A 24,776-nucleotide genomic window follows, 5' to 3' on the forward strand; every position below is an offset into this window, starting at 1 on the left:
CTTCCACGACTCTGGCTGGACGCCTCAAGGTGACATATATTGTGGCTGTTAACATTAATTATTTAATTAACTATTTTATATCCATTTACAATTAACCTATCTTATATTAATCGTACTCAGGAGAGCTCATTGGTCAACGCTCTTTATTATTGACTTCTACTCCTATTCCCACCCATTCATTGTAAATCTTATCGATCTTTGTTGTTTTTATCCAATTTATTTTATTGTTTTGATTTTGTACGGTGTCCTTGAGTGCCCAGAAAGGCACCTTACAAGTAAAATGTATTATTATTATTATTATTATTAATGTTGATCTATTAAGCAACATCCACTTTTTTTAACCTGTTTTCTGTGTATTTGGGATCTGCTTAAGTATTTATAAAACAATCTAGAAAAAAAAAAAGATTAATTAATTAATCCATCACAGATCTTAATTCATTAATTAATCACAAATAATTGTATTTACAGGAAAGCATTAAAAAAAATAAATACAGATCATTGTCCAGATCCGGCCCCTCATCCAAGTCGCAGAGCATCCAGCAAGGTTCATTGGTGGTGTCTAAGGGACAAGCGGGCGAGTATGTCCTCTCTGCCCTTTATAATTGTATCCCCTTTACTGACCTATGTCAGTGACGCTACAGGAATGTATTTGCAATATGTCATACGCACACGGGTTCAACATTCAAACAACATATAACGCATTGATTTTCACACTACAGTAACCACATAGTAAAAGAGTTGTACACAAGGCTTTCAGACTTTTACATCACCGCAAAAACACACAAAGTCACTTGATCCCGTTGCCTTTCCAGCTCCTAATGCGCCGCACGAACATGTGCCCACACACACAAGCGCACACGCAGCTGCACACATTCCAAGAGAAATGTATTATATAAAAGAGAAAATACATTTAAGTTCTCTTAAAAGCAAGTATTTAATTATATTTTGCTTCATACAAAGACCGGACTGACAAGGAACTTACAATTCAAGGAGAACATTAAACAGGTAAAAACACACTTTAGCTGACTTTAGCTGCACATTAAATGACACAGTTGATGTGTAGAGATGCAGAAAAAGCGATTAATTGTGTGTGATCAACTCCTGCACTCATAGTCTGATGAATAATGCAACCTTGAATCAAATAATTGACTGATTAAGATCAGGAAGAGTCAAGCAGAGTAACAGAGGTTTGCAAAGGACTGTATGTGGCATTGAGCACCTCCATTGTGAAGTTGGCCTTCCAGAGCGGGCTCTCTGGCAAAGGCAGCAGGAAGTGCACAGCAACTCCCACAACCAGGAGACCCACTACAATAAATATGGCGATGCCTCTTCGGATTATCAGCTGGGAAACGGAGAGATGGTCCACGCTCTCCTTAATGACATACTGGCTCTTTGGGTTCCCATCGGGGCACTCGGTCGTCACTTGCATGTAGTCATCCACTGACTTTGGAGGAAGTGGAACAATGTTGTTATTAATTAAATAGTACCATTACCAGACACTTTCACATCCCTACGGTACCTGTACAATCTAAATGGAAAGATACATTTAATGCTGGCGGAAAGGCACTCATTTGACAACATGTTCATTATTACACATTATATTATTTTTGTCCATTTATAATTTTTCGATTCTTGTTGATTGGTTAGGTCAGTCCAGCAACTGCTTCTGTTCCATCTGGGGCGTAAACTCTACAGGTGCTAGGGAGTGAGGTTTACCAATGTGCACACTTGGCGTTGCCAGATTATTTTCACTTTTTTTGCACAGGGTCCAAGTGGGGCGGTGACCCAACAAATTAAGCAAATGGAGCTGTGAGGTACTCGCATGGCTGCAGTTGTAGTGACCCCAAGATGCAGGAACCAGGAGAACGAAGATTAGGTAAGAGGATTTAAATATACAACACAGAGCTGGAAGCAGTCGTACATGTAAGGTTCTTTAACATAAGCAATCCTCGAGCCCCGAGGAGCACGGGAGGCAGGCATGAATAGAAGCCTGCTGATTGGCACCAGGTGTGGCCCGGCTGCCAATCAGCCGCAGGTGAGGGAAAAACAGCGTTCAGCAGAGACATGCAGAAAATTGAAATCAAAATAAGAGCACTGATAGAAAATAAACACAAAACAAGGAAGCACAAACAGAACTGAAGTGACCGATCATCACGGGAGCCTTAGCAATAGAAAAGAGCTGGACAGTTAGCCCATGACCACCGCCTACACAACTGGAGTGGAACTACACGTCCAGTAATATTCTTGTACTGGATCTTATTAGTTTATGCAATGGTGCAAAAATGTTGACAACAGTGAGTGTGAATGTTACAACTAAAGTGTACAATAGGCTTTTTTTGAAATATATATATTTCATAGCTCTTTCATTTTAAAATAGCGGGGCACTAATTGTTCTCATGGCCTGATTGGGGATTGGTGGATAGGTCGGATGTGACCAGTTATAAGGGGACACACTTGCGGGAACATTTTTGTTGTTGTTGTTGTGGAAATAAGTCTGATATTAAACTTAGTGGCTCAGAACTGCTGCTCTCTCGCCTCATTATCTCGAACATTGCCGATCCCGACATGATTCAAACATGTTTAACGCTGCTGGTCTCGTCATGCCTGGTGGCTCTGCGTCATTACAACAGTTTTTGCTGCAACAATGAAACTCCTGGAGTTCTGGCAGCACGATGCTGAGCCCTGGTTCCAGCATGCAGAAGCCCAGTTTTGACTTCGGGGGATTACAACAGATTAGACATGGTACTAATATGTTGTCGCTGCTCTGGACGCTCAAAAGATGTGGAGAGTTATGGGCGTGCTGATGAATCCTCCGGCGATAGAAAAGTAGGGTGCGTTAAAGACTGCATTGCTGCCGCTGTATCAGCTGTCCGACGCCGAGCGAACTGACCGCCTCTTGTCTCTCAACGGCCTGGGACAGAAGCCTACCGGGCTAATGGAGAATATGCTTCCATTGCTCGGTTCCGGGGATGCATCGTTCCTGTTCGTGCAGCTTTTTCTCCGTCAGCTACCGCCCTCGGTATGTACGGCACTCACCAACTCGCCGTTAGTCACCACAAAAGATTACCTAGGTTTGGCTGAGGAGGCGGACAGGGTTCTTATATCTGCTCGCCAGTTCAGCGTTCAAGCCCTACTGCCTGCAACGACCTGGAATGCACCTGAGGAGCTCAATGCTAGTGCTGTGACTGCAGTGTCAGACCGTTTCCGCAGGGTGGCAGAGTTATGCTTTTACCACCGCCGTTTTGGGACCAAGGCAAAGCCTGGCCTTGTTCCTGGCGACCCGCCATTTCAGGTTCCTGTTGGAGGGTCGCGATTTCACTGCTTTTGTGAACCACAAACCTCTGACTTTTTACATGGCTAAAACTTCAGACCCCTGGTCTGCCCGCCAGCAACGCCAGATTGCGTCCATCTCCGAATTCAGTACGAAAATTAGGCATGTGGCTGGAAAGCACAATGGAGTAGCGGACTGTCTGTCACGGGTGCTTGTCATTGCTGTACACCTGGGTTACACTTCTGGGAAAAAATGTTTTTGTTGTTGTGGAAAGAAGTCTGATATTAAACTCACCGGCTCAGAACTACTGCTCTCTCGCCTCATTATCTCGACTTCCACACTTCCTTTGTATTTGAAGGGAACCCCCACCCCATTATTACTGTACATCTATTAGTTAAAAAGAGACAGGCTGTATTTACTTTGTGACTGACCACGGGAAGAAAGTTGTATCCAAGATAAGACCCAGGACAGTAAGAGAACAGATGGCTGGATCAACGTGGAGACGTTGGAGTATAACACTGAAACATCCCGGGATAAGCCACAATTTTACAAATGATGCCCCGGTGATGAATTTGCTTGACCAATGAGCTTCAAGAAGTAATTTCATGGTTTTGCTAACAGAAAAGTGAGTAGAGCAATAAGACCTGGCTAGGTACCATGCAGTAAAAAAAAAGTAATCAAACTCCACCTACATTGTCTTGGTCTTCTGGCTGGTCGGCACTCTGGTTAGATGTATTTAGTAATTCCACGTTTGTCTCTGCCCGGGCTCGTTTCAATGCCTGCAAACAAGCATGGACAAATAATAATTGTCAACTAATTTCCTTTCAGCTACAGCAGCAGCAGCCCTGCGTGAGCTTGGATAAGCCGGCTTCAAACTGTACCTCATCTGTGATTTTCTTCCAGTTCAGTCGAAATATGACAAAAATGTAAAAGGTGGATTGTAAAATGACGCAAATAAAGAATCCTAACCACAAACCTGTCAAAGACAAACAAACACACATTTCACTGTTACATCTTGTGGCTTTTTGCAAAGGATAAGCAAGTCGTCTGGTAGATACCTAAAATGTTCATTTTGGCAACAAACATGAATGTAAGACAGAGTGTTAAACCAATGCAGTAGTAGCCAATAAAATTAGACACAGCTGCTATCATCTGCTTCCCAGTGCCCATAAAGATGCCAATGCACACAGCCTGGAGGAAGAAAAACAAAGAAATGTAAATTATTAATTGGTGCATTATTTTGAATTCAGTGGTTGATCACTTTCAATACTCACCACAATACCATCAAATAACTGTTGGAAGCAGTAAATATTCATCACGTTAGAGACTCGACTGGTGATCTGTCTGTAATGATGTTAAATAAGGTTTTATTACTTTTTACACTGAACAGCAAGATGTTTTGTTCTGCATACACTAGGGGTGTAAAGGTACGTGTATTTGTATTGAACCGTTTCGGTACGGGGGTTTCGGTTCGGTTCGGAGGTGTACCAAACGAATTTCCACACGGACGGGGTGGTGGGGGGCGGGGGGGAGAAAAGTTAATCTGAGGCTGAGTTGACTTGAAAATGTTTAATGTTGCACTTTTTATATGTTGAAAAAAAGTTTTGTCATTTTATTTAATCCGAGCAACAACTTGAGGCAGTTTAATGTTGATTAACGTGGACCCCGACTTAAACACGTTGAAAAACTTATTGGGGTGTTACCATTTAGTGGTCAATTGTACGGAATATGTACTGTACTGTGCAATCTACTAATTAAAGTTTCAATCAATTGTAATGGCCATAGGGGTCCATCGAGGCATATATATATATATATAATAAATATTGCCAGTCACAGTTAACTTGTGCTCAGCTGGGAAAGTAAATATATATATAAATATATATAAATGTACTTATTATAAACTGTTACAGGCGTATTAAATAATCATGTTTATATTAAATATGTAACATAATAAATATGTGGGGATATAAAAGGCATCCGGTGCTATCAGACCGGGCGGAAGCGGAAATTGACGTCACAAACCACCTAGGAGCACCTGTCAGACCCAGCGTTTTTGCTACGGAGACACTTCATGGAATAATCCTCATTTTTGACCTCTTTTGTGTACTTTCCATTGGCCTGTGGACAACCGGGACAACAGAGACATTTTCCAGGAGGACTTTGAGTTGGATGCTGATGGAACGAGATATTTTCCATATATCCATATTTTGTGTTACTTTTTACTTCCGTAGTCATATTACAAAACAGCTAGTGCTTTTCCAAATTGTCTGCTTAGTAAAAGGTTGACTGTGTGGAGGCCTTGAAGCTTCTGGAATGCAAGCGGTAGACAAAACAAAGTGGTAGAAGAGTACAGGAAGGGGAAGAAGAAGGCAGACCGGATAAAGCCACGCATCGGGATAGTTTGTGCAAGGCTGGTCTCATTATTGGCAAAGCTTTGACAATAAACAACGAAATACCAACTACTGCTTTTGGTGGTCAATTTAACATCAGCTTATTTGCCATCAAGAGAACTTGGGAGTGGACAGCAGCTTTAAAATCCTTGGGAGGAAGAGCGGTCTACGCAACAATGCGCAGACGCGGTACCGTGAGTACGCTGCTGCGGCTTCCAAACATTTCATCGCTTGCCCGTACGTGCATGCCGCTACGTGCATGTCACGTACGTAACTTTGGGGACTGAGGGGAAATATATGTGTTATATGAACTTTGGGCTGTGGGATTGAGTGTGTCGTGTAGGTGTTTGATTTATATTGGCGGGTTATATGGACGGGAGGGGGGAGGTGTTTGTTATGCAGGATTAATTTGTGGCATATTAAATATAAGCCTGGTTGTGTTGTGGCTAATAGTTATACATGTCTTGTGTTTATTTAATGTATTATCATTCCCAGCTGAATATCAGGTCCCACCCGTGACTCCTTAATTTGCGTAGTGGCAAAGACACCCGGGGAACTTGGGTGCGTTTGTTACACAATCAATCAATCAAAAAAAGCACTTTATATGTAGAAAGGTTTTGTTAAGAAACCATTCTGAGCCTTTTCTTATTTAGTTTTTATTTTATATATGTTCACCACGTTAACCCAGGCAATGTGTGTATATGTATATGTTATGCCATTGTTTACAAATTTGGTAAATAAATAACCAGAAAATGTATATTTTGTTGTTTTCTTACTGTACTGAAAATGAACCGAACCGTGACGTCTAAACCGAGGTACGTACCAAACCGAAATTTTTGCGTACCGTTACACCCCTAGCATACACACAACCCATCTACAAAGTAACAAGTATAATTATAATAACTACAAGACCATTGTAGCCAATCACAAACATGAAGTATTTTCTTGAAAAAGGCACAACGGCAATAGCAGATTGAGGACTCATGACTCGTAGTAGCTGTTTTTGTTTGCTTTAGTTGTGGCTTGTGCAGCCCTTTGAGACACCCGTGATTTAGGGCTAAATAAGTAAACATTGATTGATTGATTGATTTTGAAGTATGAGAAATGATCAGAGTGCAGAAAATGAAAAACAAGCACACGCTTTAAAATCCTTGCTATTCATAAGAGATGGTCCTGGGTTTACGACTAGGGATGGGAATTGAGAAGATGTTTACGATTCTGATTCAGTTTTCAATTCTGCTTCACGGTTCGCTTCTTTATTTATTCTCGTATCTATTCCCATTTGGAAAAAAGGATAACAAACCAGATTATTAGCACCAAAATTGTTTATTTTAGACGAAACATAAGTGCATGAACCCAACAGTGAGGTCTGAAGAGGCCCACAGCCTCAATAGGCTGACAGAGCTTTATAAATGGAATAGATCGTATCCCCTTAAACTAAATTGTTAGTCACTTCTTATTAGATGTTTTTCTCTATTAAGAGGCACAAAAAGGGAAAGACGTGCTCTTGTCTCACAGTAGGATTGTGGATCTGTGGCGATTGCGAGGGAAGCTCAGCTTCCCTTAAATGTGAAATAAAAATAAGTGGTCAAATATGTCCTCTTGTATTTAAACTTTATTGACTAAATATGCACTAGAATGCATTCAACATTTGTTTAAAATCAGCCTCTTTCGCGGCAGCTGAAGCAACTCTCTTCTCATTCATTGTGGTAGCGTCACAGTGATTTAAACACTGTTAAAGCTGAGCATCCATTGACTTGGGGAGCATAGAGTGGGTCGTTCCACCGCAGCCAAACGAGACAGCCACTGGATAAATGATCAGCTTTGTCTTGCCCACGGACGCTGAGCATCTCTAATAGTGAGCCTCAGCTGGCTCATGGGCTTTTTGATTGAAAGGAAAATGGGCCAATCAGCGACCATGAAATATACACCACTGCCAGAACATTTTTCAAGTTTCAGACCAGCAGCCACCACTGTTGTGGATGATGGGCACAGTTCTCCAAAAAGTGGAGTTCCCCTTTAAGAATGCTATGTTTAGGCTTAAAAGTTCCACTGCACTTCACATCTTTACATTTGAGTTTTTCTGATTGTCTTTTCCAAAACAGTTTTCTCAAATCAGCCTTTTTAATCCCTTGCCAGGGCAGTTAATGAGACTCACGGGTCAGAAGTGAAGATGAAGCCAATCACGGATTTGGCAGAGCTGAGCGCTATGCCTTCGACAACAGCAAAGGCAGCTTCAAAACAGAAACATCACACAGTGCTAAATGTACATGCACATTTGAACTTGAGCTACAAGCAACGGTACACTGACCTGTAAGCGAGAGCGACACCTTACAGGTGAGAAGCGCCCCTGCTGTGTCTCCTGCACCCAGAGCGTTGCCCACTCGAGCGCAGGCTGCGGCCTGGATGCCAAGCGGGATCTGTTGTTTTGGACAAATGGAAGTCACACTAATCCAAACATGACAATGTTGCCAGAATCCAAGAACCATTACAATACCATGTAGATCATGTTTGCCACCGATAACAAAACATGCTGGGCTGCCAGCTCATCTTTACCCAGCATCCCTGGACACAAACCAATCACCAAAGCAATCACTAGATCAACATTTCAACTACAGGCACCAGTCGGCATGTAACATACTATAAATGTGCTTTTACCTGCAAAAACTCCACCAAATTCATAAATCCACCATTCAAAACATGTCATCAGTGTACTGGGAATAGCCAACTTCATGAAGGCCCCCCACCCTTGTAGTGACTCCACAGACCAACCTGTAGGGGAAGTGAGACACATACTTATGCAGATATCTGCATGACAACAAAAAAACAACACTTGCTACACTTGCACACTCTAATGAGATCCAATAAAAAGATTCTGGCTTTACAAATAACTCAGTTTAGATTGACACTGTCAGAGACATGTTCATGTCACACTTTGTTCATGTTATGTTATGTTATTTTCATTTAGTATGCGTCCCCCAACCAACTGTTACATCAGCCCAGGGCGCAGCCCGAGTAGAGAAACAAAAAAACAGAAACAGAGACTGAGACACACAAAGGAATCCACAATAAACATTTAAGGCACACAATGAACACATCAATCAAAAGTCATCTGCAGTAAAGAGGTGAGTTTTAAGCTGTGCTCTAAAAGAGTCCAGAGTGGTGGCGGACTTGACATTCAGAGGGCACTTATTCCATAGCCTAGGTGCCATCACTGAGAAAGCATGGTCTCTCTTTGTCACTAGGTTTGACCGTGGGACCTTCAGGGTTATCTGGTTGTCAGATCTAAGGCAACGACCAAGCCTGGAGCTGGTAGGTTGGTCCAGGAGATCTTTGATGTAAGCTGGGGCGAGACCATTGAGCACTTTGAAGACATAAATGAGGATCTTAAATTTCACTCTGCACTTCACTGGGAGCCAGTGAAGGGAGGAGAGGATGGGAGAAATGTGTTCCCTCATTTTTGTGCCTGTCACCAGCCTGGCAGCTGCATTTTGTATTAGCTGCATGCTATGGATGGTCTTGTCGGTGACCCCAGCATAAAGGGCATTGCAATTGTCCAGTCTGGAGAAGATGAGCATCAACACCACCCTCTGTAGGTCACTGGGGGAGAGGAAACTCTTGATCTTGGCTACTGTGCGCAGTTGGAAAAAACAGGATTTCACCACAGATTTCACTTGCTTGTCAAACTTGAGGCCTGGGTCGAATATGACTCCAAGGTTTTTGACGTTGGGTTTTTCAAGAGTGGCCAAACTTCCCAAATTCTTTCTGATCTGACCGAGGTGGAGTTGCCGAACAGAAGAATTTCACTCTTGGTGTCATTGAGCTTGCAGGAAGGTTTGTGACATCCACTCCTTTTCCGTTTAAAGGCACTGCATCTTACTGGGAACAGTTGCTAAGTCTTTTGGGTGCGAGATTGCTACATTGTAATATGTTGTGATGTGATGTATTAACGGTTAATCAGTGCCTTCTTACTTTCCGTACTTTTGTTGAACCAATACACTCTGACGCACTTGAAAGTACAACAACAATATTAAACGTAATCCTAAAAAATCAAATTTTGGACAATGTCAATCCAAACCGAGCATAATCCTCAATGATCAATTCCGTGATACAGACAAATCACCTCCCCATGTTGTTTTATGCAGCTTTTTCCACCATGTGTAAGCAAACAGGAAGACACAGATGTAGATCTTGGACAAGGTGTTGGCTGCTGCAGATCCACTGAAAGGCACATCAGATCACAATCACATGACATGACAAATGACTTAATATCCTAAACATGATGGATGTGTGTGTACTCACTTAACCCCTAGATTGAGCACATTAATAAGGACGTAGTTTGTCACCACGCTGGCAATGTTTGCCATGGCAGAAGTGTACATCTGTGGCAGTGTTATACCCTGACAACAGAGGATACACCTGGTATTGCAGTTTTTCAATATTTATTTTAGAATTACTACTCAGCATTGGTTCAATTATGACACAAATGTGTATATATAAACATGTTATTTTGTGTCCCAGGTTGACAATTTAGCTATTTCAAACGTGCATATTGCATTCTGTTAAGTTACAATTGAGGCCTATGAACTCTGCCTAGCAAAATAGTGCAAATATCAGAAGTGACCCAAACAAAGAATAGCCACATCAAGCCTCTATATACGTGCATGATTTGTTTTTAACTAAGAAAAAAATAAATTTCCATCCAGCTATGCCAACTTCTAAAGGCAAAATGGATCAATTTTAGTCAATTTTATAACAATGCCTACTAATACAAAAAGCTGCGGTCAAGTGTCAAAATAGTTTATGTAACAATAACAGCTAATAACAATAAAATAAATAGTAATAATTGAATAATAATAGCTTCACCATACAGTAACATCTATAATTTAGATGTACTATAATTAAATATTAGCGCTAACACCAACGAATATTTACAAAAAATTTTGGCAATAATCATGTACGAGCACAGATGTATCCCCCAGTTTATTTTGACCTCAAATGCTCCTTCAGCTTAACTGCGATAGTCTCCGAAAAAGTGTACGATCAGTGATCAAGTCAGTGCATACGTTGGTGCAAAAATGAATGAGGAGACTCCGACGGGTGTGCTCAGTGGCAAATTACGCCTCAAAATACACACTGACAGGACTTAAGATCAAAGTTTTACAATGACATGCATTCAAGTTAAACATGAAAACACTTCCTGTACAACATGCTGACAATACAATTGCATTTGTGTCAAAATATTGAGGTGTTTTCCATCCATCCATTTTCTTACGCTTTTCCGAAATCGGGTTGATGTCAATGCCCCCGACGTTCATGCAATGCTGCAGAGTCTTGTCAACCACGACAGCCCCACAGCATCCAGAGCCTTAAGGAACTCCGGGCGGATCTCATCCACTGCCGGGGCCCTGCTCCTGAGGAGCTTCTTAACTAACTCCGCAACCTCAGCCCCAGAAATAAGAGATCGCCTCTGTGGAGTCCCCAGGCACTGCTTCCTCATTGAAAGGCATGCAGGTGGCATTGAGGTGGTCTTTGAAGTATTCCTTCCATCGATCCACAACATCCCCAGTCTACGTCAGCAGCACACTGTCCACCGCACACCGTGTTGACAATTCATTTATTGCCCTTACTGAGTCGGCGGTTAGTGGTCAAGAATCACTTCGAAACTGTCCTGAAGTCCTTGTACGTGGCTTTTTAGAACTCCACCCATGTCCAAGTTTTTTTCTCTGCCCCCGCCAAAGCCGTACACTGCTCGGCCTGTCAGTACCAGTCTGCTGCCTCTGGAGTCCCATGAACCAAAAAGAGCCGATAGGACTCCTTCAGCTTGGCGGCATCCCTCACCGGGTTCTGGGATTACCTTGTGGCCACAGCTCTGATTAGTTGCCTCGACAATGGAGGCACAGAACATGGTCGACTCAGACTTAATATCCAGCACCTCGCTCGTATCATGTTTGAAGCTCTTCTGGAGGTGGGAATTGAGACTCTCTCCGGCGGGAGACTCTGCCAGATGTTCCCAGAAGAACTTCACTATGCGTTTGGGCCTGCCAGGTCTGTCTGGCATCCTCCCCAACCATTGGAGCCAACTCACCACCAGGTGGTGATCAGTTGAAAGCTCTGCCCCCTCTCTTCACACCTCTCCAGGTCTCACTGTCATTGCCAACGTGAGCGTTGAAGGCCTCCAGTAGAACAAGGGAATCCTCCCAGAGGTGGAGGGAGGCTACCCTTTCGTCCACCGGGTTAAACTTCAACATGCAGGCTCTGAACCACGAGGCAACAAGTATTGCCACCCTTGCCCGTCGCCTCTCGCTGCTGGCAACGCCAGAGTGGAAACGAGTCCAGCCCTTCTCCAGAGCCCTTGCTGTGCGTTGAAGTGAGGCCGACTAGATCCAGCTGGAATTTTTTTACCTTGCGCACCAGCTCAAGAAGAAGCCCGGGCAACATGGCTCATAGGACTATTGAGAGACGCAAACTCCTCCACCCCGGTCAGTTGATTTAAATAAGGAAGCGAAAAATGTACTGTGATTAATCGCAGTTCATCAAAACTCAAATGTGTAATAGATCTGATTTGAAAAAATAGTAGGCTACTAGAAGATATTGTAATTTTCTTTGTATGTTGCCAACCTCCTTTATTTGACAAATAATTAAATGTGCTAATGAAACAAAGTCACACATCACACTGGCAGGTGTGTTCTGAGCTGTGTGTCACACCTGGTTCTGTAGGTAGGACACCTGCAGGTAATGTAGAAACATGGCCTAAAGGACATATAGACAAGATAAACATTTAGGACTTAAATCAGTGGTTTCGGTGAAAGGATGAACGAGTGACAGTGGCAGAAAAAACACATAACTTACGGGTATTGCTGGAAGGTATGCCGTAATGTATAGCTGAGCGATTCTGGAAACAAAGTTTTGATTGAGCACAAAAAAGTTCTCCTGACTGCTGCTAACTATCTATGACGGTTAGTTACCGGGTCACCTCAGGGTCCTGGCCTAGGAGCAGCAGTATGGCCTGGGCATTGAAGAGCAGACCCCAGCATGGAAGACAGAACAACAGCAGGATGATGATGCCTCGCTGAAATATAACACCCACACGCAGCAGGTTCTTTCCACCAAAAGTCTGCACCACAGCGTATGTATGCCATGTCAGTATTCCACATTGAAGGTTTGTTTTCAGTGTAAAAGTTGTGTTCCTGACCTGAGCCACTAAAGTATCACATGCGCGCTTCAAACCGAGTCCTGTTGCTGCAGTGGTGATGTTGACAGTCTAAAAACAGGAGTAAGTATGAAAGTGACATTTCTGATACTGCGTGGATTCAATTGAAAGCATTTATCTCCAAATATGTCCGGAAGACAAAACCTAGTCATCATTATTGTTTTCAGGAAATAAAGCTAAAAACACTTTGTTATCCGATAAATATAATGTATCTGCAAATATTTTCTTTAAAACAAAGAACGTTTATTTTTGTTGTTTATTTATACAGTAATTAGAAAACAACAAAGCTGTTGTCAAATGAAAAGTCTTTATCTCTAAATGCTAAGTTTTTTTCCCCCTTTTGTCGGAAAAAGACAACACTTTCGTGTTTGCTATCAGCATGTACTGTATCTTCAAATAGATCCTTAAAACTGAGAAAAGTTGTCATTTCTGGAAGAAATACAAATAAAATGAAAGTGAAAGGTGTTTAAAGTATTTTGAAACTTTTTGACTATTTTTCTTTTTTTTTTTTTAAACCAAATGAAGTTATTTTTGTAGTTGTCCAATAAAAAGCATGTGAAGGACCTTCAAATGCACCCTTAAAGCTAACAAAAGTCATTGTTGGTGTTCCCAATGAAACACGTGTATATTTATACGTTACAAGGTGTTTTCATTCTGTTCAAAATCATGTATTTTTTGTTGTTCAATGAAGTGCATTAATCTTCAAATAGATCCAGAAAAAACAAACACAACTAAATTAAGTTGTTTTTTTGGCTCAGGATAAAATAACATTTTATCCAGTAAAAAACATTTATCTGCAAACTTCTATGGAAGTATTATTTTAGCAAAACTGTAGCATATATCAATTTGTGTATCTGTGTACTAATTTGTGTGTCTGTATCTCAATATGTGTGTGTAATCAGATCTGTGTGTCCATCCATCCATTTTCTACCGCTTGTCCCTTTTTTGGGGTCGCGGGGGGTGCTGGAGCCTATCTCAGCTGCATTCGGGCGGAAGGCGGGGTACACCCTGGACAAGTCGCCACCTCATCACAGGGCCAACACAGATAGACAACATTCACACACTAGGGACCATTTAGTGTTGCCAATCAACCTATCCCCAGGTGCATGTCTTTGGAGATGGGACAAAGCCGGAGTACCCGGAGGGAACCCACACAGTCATGGGGAGAACATGCAAACTCCACACAGAAAGATCCTGAGCCCGGGATTGAATTCAGGACTACTCGGGACCTTCGTATTGTGAGCCACATGCACTAACCCCTGTTCCACTGTGCTGCCCAGATCTGCGTGTGCGCTTTTTAATTTGTGTCTGTATTTCAAATCCATTGTATCTTCTTTCGCTTATCTGAGGTCTGGGCACACAGGAAACAGCTTAAGCAGTGAAGCCCAGACTTTCCTCTCCCCAGCTACTTTGTCCAGCTCTTCCCGGGGGGATTCCGAGGCGTTCCCAGGCTAGCTGGGAGACAGAGTCTTCCCTGTAGTCTCCTACCGGTCGGATGCGCCTTAAAACACCTCCCAGTAAAGCGTTTAGATGCCTGAACCACTCCATCTGTCTCTTCTCGATGTGGAGGAGCAGTGGCTTTAATCTGAGCCCCATCCAAATGACAGAGCAGGGAGAGCCCCGCCACCCAACAAAGGAAACTAACTTCGGCCGCTTGAATCCGTGATCTTTTCCTTTCGGTCATAGCTCAAAGCTCACGCTGATAGGTGAGGATAAGAATGTAGATCGACCGGTAAATTGAGAGATTTGCCTTCCGGCTGAGCTCCTTTTTCATTATGACGATACAGCGTCTGCATCACTGGAGAAGCCACACCCATTTGCCTGTCAATCTCACAATATACTCTTCCCTCACTTGTGAACAAAACACACAGGTACTTGAACTCGTCCACCTGGTACAGGATCTAATTCCCTCAGAGACTCAGACTTGGAAGTACTGATTTTCATCCCAGTCGCTTCACGCTCATCTGCGAACCGATTCTGTGAGAATTGTAGATCTTGGCTAGATGAAGCCACTAATACCCCATACACTCTGAGCACAGGGCTTCCCGAGAAACACGGTTGAATGCCTCCACCAAGTACAAAAAAACTTGTACCCTGGTTGGGCAAACTCCCATGCAGCCTCAAGGATCCTGCTGAGAGTACAGAGATGGTCCAGAGCGAAAGCTACACTGCTCCTCCTGGATCCAAGGTTCAACTATCTAGTGCAACCTCCTCTCCAGTACACCTAAATAGACCTTACCAGGAAGGCTGAGGAGTATGATCCAACGAAAGTTGGAACACACCTTGCGGTTCAACCCAAAATCTGCCAATCCAGAGGCAATACCCCCGATGTCCAAGCAAGACAACCCCACAGTATCCAGTGCCTTAAGGAACTTCGGACGAATCTCATCTATCTCCGGTGCCCTGCAACCGAGGAGATGCATAACTACCTCGGCAACCTCAACCACAGAAACAGTCCGTTACAGAGTCTTCACTTCACTTCACTTCACTTCACTGCTTCACTGCTTCCTCATTGGAAGACGTGTTGGTGGGATTGAGGAGGTCTATGAAGTACTACTTCCACCATCCACAACGTCCCCAGTCGAGGTCAGAAGCACACCATCCCTACCACACACAGTGTTGACAATGCATGTATTCCCCTTCATGAGGCAGCGGTTGGTGGTCTAGAATCACTTCGAAGCCGTCCTGAAGTCGTTCCCCATGGTTTTTTCCGAACCCCTCCCATGAACGGGTTTTTGTCACAGCAACCGCCAAAGCCATACACTGCTTGGCCTGTCAGTACCAGTCTGCTGCCTCCGAAGTCCCATGAGCCAAAAAGACCCGCTAGGAATCCTTTAGCTCGGCGGCATCCCTCATCGGGTTCTGGGATTACCACCATGGCCGGCACCGACCACCTTGGGCCCACAGCTTTGATCAGTTGCCTCAACAATAGAGGCACGGAACATGGTCCACCTGGACTTAATATCCAGCGCCTCACTCATGTTAGAAGTTCTTCTGGAGGTGGGAATTGAAACTCTCTTTGGTGGGAGACTCTGCCAGATGTTTCCAGCAGACACTCACGTTTGGGCTTACCAGGTCTGTCCGGCATCCTCATCCACCAATAGGTGGTGATCGGTTGAAAGCTCCGCCCCTCTCCTCACCCGAGCGTCCAAAACATGAGACCGCAAATCCGATGATATAACCACAAAGTCATCGAACTGTAGCCTGGGGTATCCTGATGCCAAGTGCATAAATGGACACCCTTATGTTTGAACATGGTGTTTATTATAGACAATCTGGGACGAGAACAAAAGTCCAATAACAAAATACCACCCTGGTTTAGATCCGGGCGGCTATTCCTCCAGGTTTCACTGTTGTTGCCAATGTGAGCATTAAAGTCCCGCAGTTGAACAAGGGATTCACCTGTAGGAGCACTCTCCAGTAGTTCCTCTAGGGACTCCAAAAAGGACAGGTTCTCAGAATTGCTGTTTGGTGCAAAAGCACAAACAATAGTTAGAACCTATGCCCTTACCCGCAGGCGGAGGGAATTTACCCTCTCGTCCACTGGGTTAAACTCCAACTTACAGGCTCTGGGCCGCGGGGTAACAAGTATTGCCACCCCTACCCGTCACCTCCCAGCGCCGGCAAAGCCAGAGTGGAAGAGAATCCAGCCCCTCTCAAGCTGACTGGTTCATGAGCCCATGCCGAAACTTCTCCACCTCGCGTAGCAACTTAGACTCCTTCCCCCCAAGGAAATGGCATTCCACATCCCAAGAACAAGCTTCTGTAGCCGATGACTGGACCACCAAGGGCCTTGCCTTTGACTGCTGCCCAGCTCACAAACACCCGACCTCTAAGGCACCTCCTCTATGGCACCTCTAGTTGCCTAGTGACCGGCAGGGCCCCATGGGGGCAGGTCCGGTCTCCCACAAACACATTTTTACACACACACACACAATCGAAATACGGACACACAATTTAAAACATGCACAGGCGGATCTGATTAAACACACCTAGACTGACATACAGACACACAAAGTAGTACACAAAAACGTGAATCGGATTACACACAGATTGAGATACGCATTTGCAAATACTTTTGCTAAAATAATACTTCCATAAACGTTTCCCCTTTTTTCTGTATATAAAATGTCATAGTGGTTGTTGTTCAATGAAAATATGCCCAGTGTGTTAAAATGTTTCCTTGAAACTACAAAAAGTTATCTTCAGTAATATTTGGATAAGAAGTAAAAGCGTGTAACTCCTGATGTTCTAAGTTTCTCCAAACTAACCAAAATAACTTCAATACATTATAAAATATATTTGTTATTTAGTTCTTATCATCGTCATTGCACTTTTTATTGTTACCTTTTCAATCTTAATATATCTATATATATCCAAATCGCATGTTTGTGTTGCACACATTCTAGGCAAATAATATGATTTCCGATTTGGTGATACATGCTTTCCATTGGACCGTAGTGATAATTTGGAGAATACCTGTGAAAGAAGACAATCGACTGACAAATACTGTATATGTGTATCCACAAGTTTAAGTCTTGAGCACTCACAGCAGTTGCTAATCCATAGCCGGCCATCACCTCGCTCGTCAGACGGCCACAGAACATCGTGACCACAAAAGGAAGCATATAATCGAGAATTCGAGTGATCAGCTAGAAAGACAAGAAGAAGATATATTGTTGGTTCACTATACCGAGATCTTGGCACGTCGTGATGGTCTTCCCAATGCATAGCAGAGGACAGGTCCTTACAATGGGCCCCATCATCCTCAGGAGGTGGTACAGTTCCTCCCTGAGGTTCCGGGGAACCTTGTGGCGGAGCCAGCTGCAGCAGAACCACTTGTCACTGGCTGCCACCTCCATGAGTGTCTCCCAAGTAGTGGTATCTGAAACGCTGCACGCTACCTCTGTTAGACACAGTTGAAAGGTTACTCATTAAAACCGTACCTTTGAGATGAGGCCGTTTGTTGCTGTGCTGAAACTGGAGCTGAGCAGAAAGGTCCAATCTTGATAACACTCTAATGCACTATTGACCCACCAATGCACATATTTAAATGTACATTGTATTCGACCACTGAGGAAAACTTGTCACGCTTTATCAGCGGTAAAGACATATGTAGGTTAAAGGGGAACTGCACTTTTTTTGGAATGTTGCCTATCATCCACAATCACTATGTGAGGCTTTTGTTTTTGTTTTTTCCTGTCCAGCTACTCAGGCAAATCATATAGTTGATGTAGATGATCTATATCTGCTGTACACATTTACTTTACAAAAGAAAAGTGTAGAATACTTCTCTTGTTGCCTTATTTGTATTTGACTTTATTAAATGTATTTATATTATTATTTGGTGCAGCCGGGCCGGAGCAGGAGGGGATAGATAGAGAGAAAAAGGAAGACAGAGGGGGGAATTGTGGGGACAAGAGGGGGATAAGACAGAGGGACAAAAACAACAACAGCTAACACAACAATAATAACAACAACAACAATATAGCAACATCAGCAAATAGGATAAGTACAAATATGATGGTAAAAGTAATAGCAAAGAAGCAGTTAGCGAAATAAATAATAATACAGAAATGACAATGAGCATTATTATACTACAAATGGATCAATACAAATATTAACCTTGTAGATTGTTATAGTAACAATAGGTTAATCTTTGTCTGTGTGCTATGTGTTACCCAGTTTACCCTAGGGCAACAACGTTAATATATGTTTGATGAAATGTGATTATATGCATGAGTGTATGTATGCATATGTACTTGTATATGTATGTTTGTACAGTGAATGTATATGTACAGTATGTGTATATGTATGTTTGTACAGTGAATGTATACAGTATGTACAGTATGTGTATATGTATGTTTGTACAGTGAATGTATATGTACAATATGTGTATATGTATGTTTGTACAGTGAATGTATATGTACAGTATGTGTATATGTATGTTTGTACAGTGAATGTACTGTATATGTACAGTATGTGTATATGTATGTTTGTACAGTGAATGTATATGTACAGTATGTGTATATGTATGTACAAACCCCGTTTCCATATGAGTTGGGAAATTGGGTGAGTTGTAAATATAAACGGAATACAATGATTTGCAAATCATTTTCAACCCATATTCAGTTGAATATGCTACAAAGACAACATATTTGATGTTCAAACTAATAAACTTTTTTTTTTTTTACAAATAATCTGTTATGGTTTGCTAAAGGGGAGGTGACGGCTCAGACACCAGCGGGCAGTATATACAAAGATTTATTATATATATATATAGTATATATATAATAATAAAACAATAATAATATAAACTAAGGAAATGGAGTGTGGACTAGATCCACGAGTGTGTATGGTGTAAGACTATATGTAGTATTTAACTGGAGAGTTTTACCGCAAAATGTTGGTGAGAGCGAAAGAACACGGAAGTCCATGGGGCATGCAGATGATCCGGGGCGACAGAGAGGCGTCAGAATCCAGGGGCGAGCGAGAAGTTGAAGAACGAAGGAGGCAGTCAAAGTCCAGAGGGAGATCCAGGGAAAAGTGAGACGCACAGCTCACTTTCCAGGCGACGGAGGGTACTGCGGGGACACGGGAGAAGACAAGGGACAAATCAAGCCACGGAGAGGAAACACGAATAGAGCACAAAGCTTGTTGCTTACGGTACACCATTTGAGAACTAAGTTCCCGCGTGGATCCATGGGTCCACTGGTCCTTTATCCAGCTCGCCCTCATCAGTCCCAGGTGTGCGGATAGGCAATTGCGTGCAGGCTTGTCGCTGCGTGGGCGTGCTGCGCTCAGCGGGAGCGGGGTCGTGTCCAAGTGCGCTGTCAGCGGAGAGAGCGCATGTGGGCGTGGCCCGCAGTGCGCTCGTCAGGATGAACAGATGAGGGCACATCCAATGACAGTATCCCCCCCCCTATAGACAGATTCCAGATGTCCCAAGACAGACATATGAACAACATACTCAGGAAACAAGGGAGGGCGGAGGGGAGAACTGGTGGTGGGTCGCCAGCCCAAGTGTCTACGAAGCCATCGGGGACAAGTCTGGTGGCGGCGACGAGTAGACCGCCGCTGCGGCCGGTGAGGTGGGCGACCAAGGAACGGTCGACTTCTTGTCGGGGAGGCGGACGCGAGTGGCACCGTGGTGCGTCCCGCCGGAAACGAAGAGGAGGTCGGCGCCGTGGTACGGCCCGCCGGACACGAAGAGGAGGGCACATCGTCGTCTGAGGTGAAGAGGAACAGGAAGACGCCGTCGTGGAAGCAGAGGACGTCATCGGCGGCGTGGAAGCAGCGGACGTCATCGGCAAGGCAGGCGTGGAGGAAGACGTCATCGGCAATGCAGGCATGGCAGCAGCAGACGTTGGCAGCGCCGGAGACGAGGAGGATGGCTGAGGAACATGCCAAGGTGCTGAGGTCGGCGCTGCAGGCCGAGGTGCTGAGGTCGGCGCTGCAGGCCGAGGGGCAGAGGTCGAGGCCAGCCTGGAAGCTGGCGGAGACGCAGGCGTCAGCCTGGAAGCTGGTGCTAGCTCGGAGGCTAGCTCGGGGACTGGTGCTAGCTCGGAGGCTAGCTCGGGGACAAGTGCTAGCTCGGAGGCTAGCTCGGGGACAGGTGCTAGCTCGGACGCTAGCCTGGGGACTGGAGCTCGCTCGGACCCTAGCCTCGGGACTGGTGCTAGCTCGGAGGCTAGCCAGGGGACTGGTGCTAGCTCGATGTCACTGGGGGCAGGGCTAAATTCACTGGGGGTGGGGCTAAGGAACTGTGCCGTCAGGTCCCTTATCAATTGGCGGGAACTTACTGTTATGGTTTACTAAAGGGGAGGTGACGGCTCAGACACCAGGGGGACAGTATATACAAAGATGTATTATATATATAGTATATATATAAAATAATAAAACAATAATAATATAAACTAAGGAAATGGAGTGTGGACTAGATCCAAGAGTGTGTATGGTGTAAGACCATGTGTAGTATTTAACTGGAGGGTTTTACCGCAAAATGTTGGTGAGAGCGAAAGAACACGGAAGTCCATGGGGCAGGCAGATGATCCGGGGCGAGAGAGAGGCGTCAGAATCCAGGGGCGAGCGAGAAGTCGAGGAACGAAGGAGGCAGTCAGAGTCCAGAGGGAGATCCAGGGAAAAGTGAGATGCACAGCTCACTTTCCAGGTGAGAGGGTACTGCGGGGACACGGGAGAAGACAAGGGGCAAATCAAGCCACAGAGAGGAAACACGAATAGAGCACAAAGCTTTTTGTTTACGGTACACCATTTGAGAACTAAGTTCCCGCGTGGATCCATGGTTCCACTGGTCCTTTATCCAGCTAGCCCTCATCAGTCCCAGGTGTGCGGATAGGCAATTGCGTGCAGGCTTGTCGCTGCGTGGGCGTGCTGCGCGCTGTCAGCGGAGAGAGCGCAAGTGGGCGTGGCCCGCGGTGCGCTCGTCAGGATGAACAGATGAGGGCGCATTGGAATGCACCCTGGCCGTGACATAATCATTAATTTTAGAATTTGATGGCAGCAACATGTGACAAAGAAGTTGGGAAAGGTGGCAATAAATACTGATAAAGTTGAGGAATGCTCATCAAACACTTATTTGGAACATCCCACAGGTGAACAGGCAAATTGGGAACAGGTGGGTGCCATGATTGGGTATAAAAGTAGATTCCATGAAATGCTCAGTCATTCACAAACAAGGATGGGGCGAGGGTCACCACTTTGTCAACAAATGCCTGAGCAAATTGTTGGACATTTAAGAAAAAACTTTCTCAAGCAGCTATTGCAAGGAATTTAGGGATTTCACCATCTACGCTCCGTAATATCATCAAAGGGTTCAGAGAAACATCAGTGTGTAAAGGATATCACCACATGGGCTCAGGAACACTTCAGAAACCCACTGTCAGTAACTACAGTTGGTCGCTACATCTGTAAGTGCAAGTTAAAACTCTCCTATGCAAGGCGAAAACCGTTTATCAACAACACCCAGAAACACTGGCGGCTTCGCTGGGCCTGAGCTCATCTAAGATGGACTGATGCAAAGTGGAAAAGTGTTCTGTGGTCTGACGAGTCCACATTTCAAATTGTTTTTGGAAACTGTGGACGTCGTGTCCTCCGGACCAAAGAGGAAAAGAACCATCCGGATTGTTCTAGGCGCAAAGTGTAAAAGGCAGCATGTGTGATGGTATGGGGGTGTATTAGTGGCCAAGACATGGGTAACTTACACATCTGTGAAGGCACCATTAATGCTGAAAGGTACATACAGCTTTTGGAGCAACATATGTTGCCATCCAAGCAACGTTACCATGGACGCCCCTGCTTATTTCAGCAAGACAATGCCAAGCCACGTGTTACATCAACGTGGCTTCATAGTAAAAGAGTGCGGGTACTAGACTGGCCTGCCTGTAGTTCAGACCTGTCTCCCATTGAAAATGTGTGGCGCATTATGAAGCCTAAAATAGCAGAAGGGAGACCCCCGGACTGTTGAACAACTTAAGCTGTACATCAAGCAAGAATGGGAAAGAATTCCACCTGAGAAGCTTCAAAAATGTGTCTCCTCAGTTCCCAAACCTTTACTGAGTGTTGTTAAAAGGAAAGGCCATCTAACACAGTGGTGAACATGCCCTTTCCCAACTACTTTGGCATGTGTTGCAGCCATGAAATTCTAAGTTCATTACTATTTGCAAAAAAAAAAAAAGTTTATGAGTTTGAACATCAAATATGTTGTCTTTGTAGTATATTCAACTGAATATGGGTTGAAAAGGATTTGCAAATCATTGTATTCCGTTTATATTTACATCTAACACCATTTCCCAACTCATATGGAAACGGGGTTTGTATGTGTGTCTAAAAAAAATTAACATCCATTGGCAAATGTCATCAATAATTATTAAGCCCAGCCAGTCTACAAAATGAAAACAAAAGTAATGACAAAAATTGTCCCTAGGATCTTTTGAGGGGTTAAAAACTTTAAACAGCTCGCTCCCACTCAAATTCAAAAGCCATGACGATTCATGCACACGCTAATCCCAGGGAACCTTCACTTTTTTCCCCGTTACGTGAAATCTTTGGGAGATGTCTGTTCATTTCAGTATTTGGGAGCATTGCAAATGAATGACTGTGTCCTGTTGGACATGCAGCAAATCAGTCACCAGTGAGAGAGGCGATGCCGTAACACCTGAGTGACATCGCACACCATAGCCTGTATACCCCCAAGATAACACACATCATCTGCTAGCTGCTATCAGGAATGATGCACTCTGCTTCCTGTTGATTGACATCCAACTTGCTAAATGCTAAATGCCGGCTGCTGCAAAAGCATGATGCTGATGGCAGCTTCCGCGACGTGAGCGAGGATCCTTATTTTCCACAGGTGGCATCTGCAGTCCAATGCCCAATGTGATCTCAATATGTCTTCGTCTGATAGGATGTCTTGTTGGGAACTCCTCATAAAACCTTGATAAAAATCTCATTTTCACTTCACGGGCTCAAACGTTGCACTGCATGATTATTATGAGAGTTGAAAAATATGGGTCATCTCCAGCCTGCGCCCTCAATCTTGATCCTATAGACGTTGACAGTTTAAAAGAATGCAGCCAAGATGTTGTCATAGCAACGATCACACTCTTCGCAAGCAGGGCTGAGAGAGAAGAATATGATGCAAGAACATGGTCTGCCAGCACAAAGTCCAAACACAATAACATTAAACACATTCATGGACATTGTCCTTGACTAACTGACCACTGTACAATACTGGATGTTCTCATATACAGTAGCGGGTGGGTTGTGGGACAAAGAAAAATATTTTGGTTATGGTATCTATTAAAACCACTAACCTTAGACTTAGACTTAGAAAATCTTTATTGTCCCCGAGGGGCAATTTGGTTTGCAGCAGTAGTCATTAAAAACAAGGTACAACAGTAAAACAAGGTACAACAGTAAAAAAACAAGGTACAACAGTAAAACAAGGTACAAATACATAAAATACATACAACATACAAACCATCATGAAAGCATTGAGCTAAAAACTAAAAACATTTGTAAAACAATAAAAACTAATCATCACACGTTGCTTCCCACTAAAGTGACTGCATAGCAGCTAAGCTTGTTTAAGAAGCTCATTTATAAAGGCAACAGCTGAGGGAACAAAGGATCTTATGTATCTGTTGTTTTTGGACATTCTATTAGTAGGGGCGTACCTGGATACTGAGGGCAAGAGTCTAAACTCTGAGAAGAGAGGGTGCTGAGGGTTGACCAGAATTGCCTTTGCCTTCTGGATGACTCTGGCCTGATCGATCTGGTTCAGGGGGTTCAAGGTAGTGCCTATGGTCTTTTGGCACACCTTGATTATACCACCCAATCTATTTTTATTGGCCACACTGAGGTTACCAAACCAGGAAGTGATGGAATAAGTTAAAATATATTCAATACAAGATGAATAGAACATCCTCATCAGTGTCCTATCAACCTGAAAGCCCCTCAGTCTCCTCAAGAAAAACAGCCTCTGATTGGCCTTCTTACAAATACGGTCAGTGTTGGCATCAAAGGTCAATTTATTGTCTAAAATTGTGCCTAGATACTTGTAATCATGGACTATCTCAACAGCAGAGCCATTAACACTAGAAGTCCCAGCATTTTTCTGTCTACCTAGAAGACCCAGAGAGGGGTCATTTGGCCCGACGCTTTTCCCGAATACACTAATCACTCATTTTGTTATGGTAATGAGGCTGTTAGGGGCAGTTTGTCTAGGTAGACAGAAAAATTATACATGTGGGAAATGCCGAAAGGAGCAATGGCAGTGCCAGGATTGTGAGTGACTGCTCAAATGTATGTCAGTCACGTTTACATGGACATGGTTTTTCATTCTTTGTAAATATGCTTTTTTCTTTGTAAATTTTTTTTTAAA

At 43.7% G+C, this 24,776-nt stretch overlaps 1 protein-coding gene across 1 annotated transcript; it reads right to left on the bottom strand.

The window, feature by feature from the left end:
- Positions 1-968: 968 nt before the first annotated feature.
- On the bottom strand, positions 969-17,979 carry LOC133659260 (multidrug and toxin extrusion protein 1-like). Its single transcript, XM_062061992.1, has 17 exons — positions 17,626-17,979; positions 17,425-17,526; positions 12,857-12,925; positions 12,630-12,778; positions 12,514-12,556; positions 12,370-12,414; positions 9,964-10,061; positions 9,785-9,882; positions 8,320-8,433; positions 8,159-8,226; positions 7,973-8,081; positions 7,820-7,895; positions 4,546-4,615; positions 4,330-4,462; positions 4,153-4,247; positions 3,964-4,050; positions 969-1,444 (listed from the first exon to the last, which is right to left on the bottom strand). Exons 1-17 carry the CDS (start codon positions 17,734-17,736, stop codon positions 1,160-1,162), a joined length of 1,752 nt encoding a protein of 583 aa, XP_061917976.1. The 5' UTR covers positions 17,737-17,979; the 3' UTR covers positions 969-1,159.
- Between the last annotated feature and the right edge of the window lie 6,797 nt (positions 17,980-24,776).

Source organism: Entelurus aequoreus, linkage group LG10 (genome assembly GCF_033978785.1).
Source record: "Entelurus aequoreus isolate RoL-2023_Sb linkage group LG10, RoL_Eaeq_v1.1, whole genome shotgun sequence".
NCBI classification, from domain to species: domain Eukaryota; kingdom Metazoa; phylum Chordata; class Actinopteri; order Syngnathiformes; family Syngnathidae; genus Entelurus; species Entelurus aequoreus.

What these genes read in the sequence shown, in the direction of transcription:
- LOC133659260 (XM_062061992.1), bottom strand. Translation starts at nt 17,736, where the DNA reads ATGGAGGTGGCAGCCAGTGACAAGTGGTTCTGCTGCAGCTGGCTCCGC. An exon ending in CAGGACCCTGAGGTGACCCG is followed by an intron (nt 12,557 to 12,629) that starts GTAACTAACCGT and finishes CTTTGTTTCCAG; the next exon opens with AATCGCTCAGCTATACATTA. An exon ending in TGTCCTACCTACAGAACCAG is followed by an intron (nt 10,062 to 12,369) that starts GTGTGACACACA and finishes CTCTGTTGTCAG; the next exon opens with GGTATAACACTGCCACAGAT.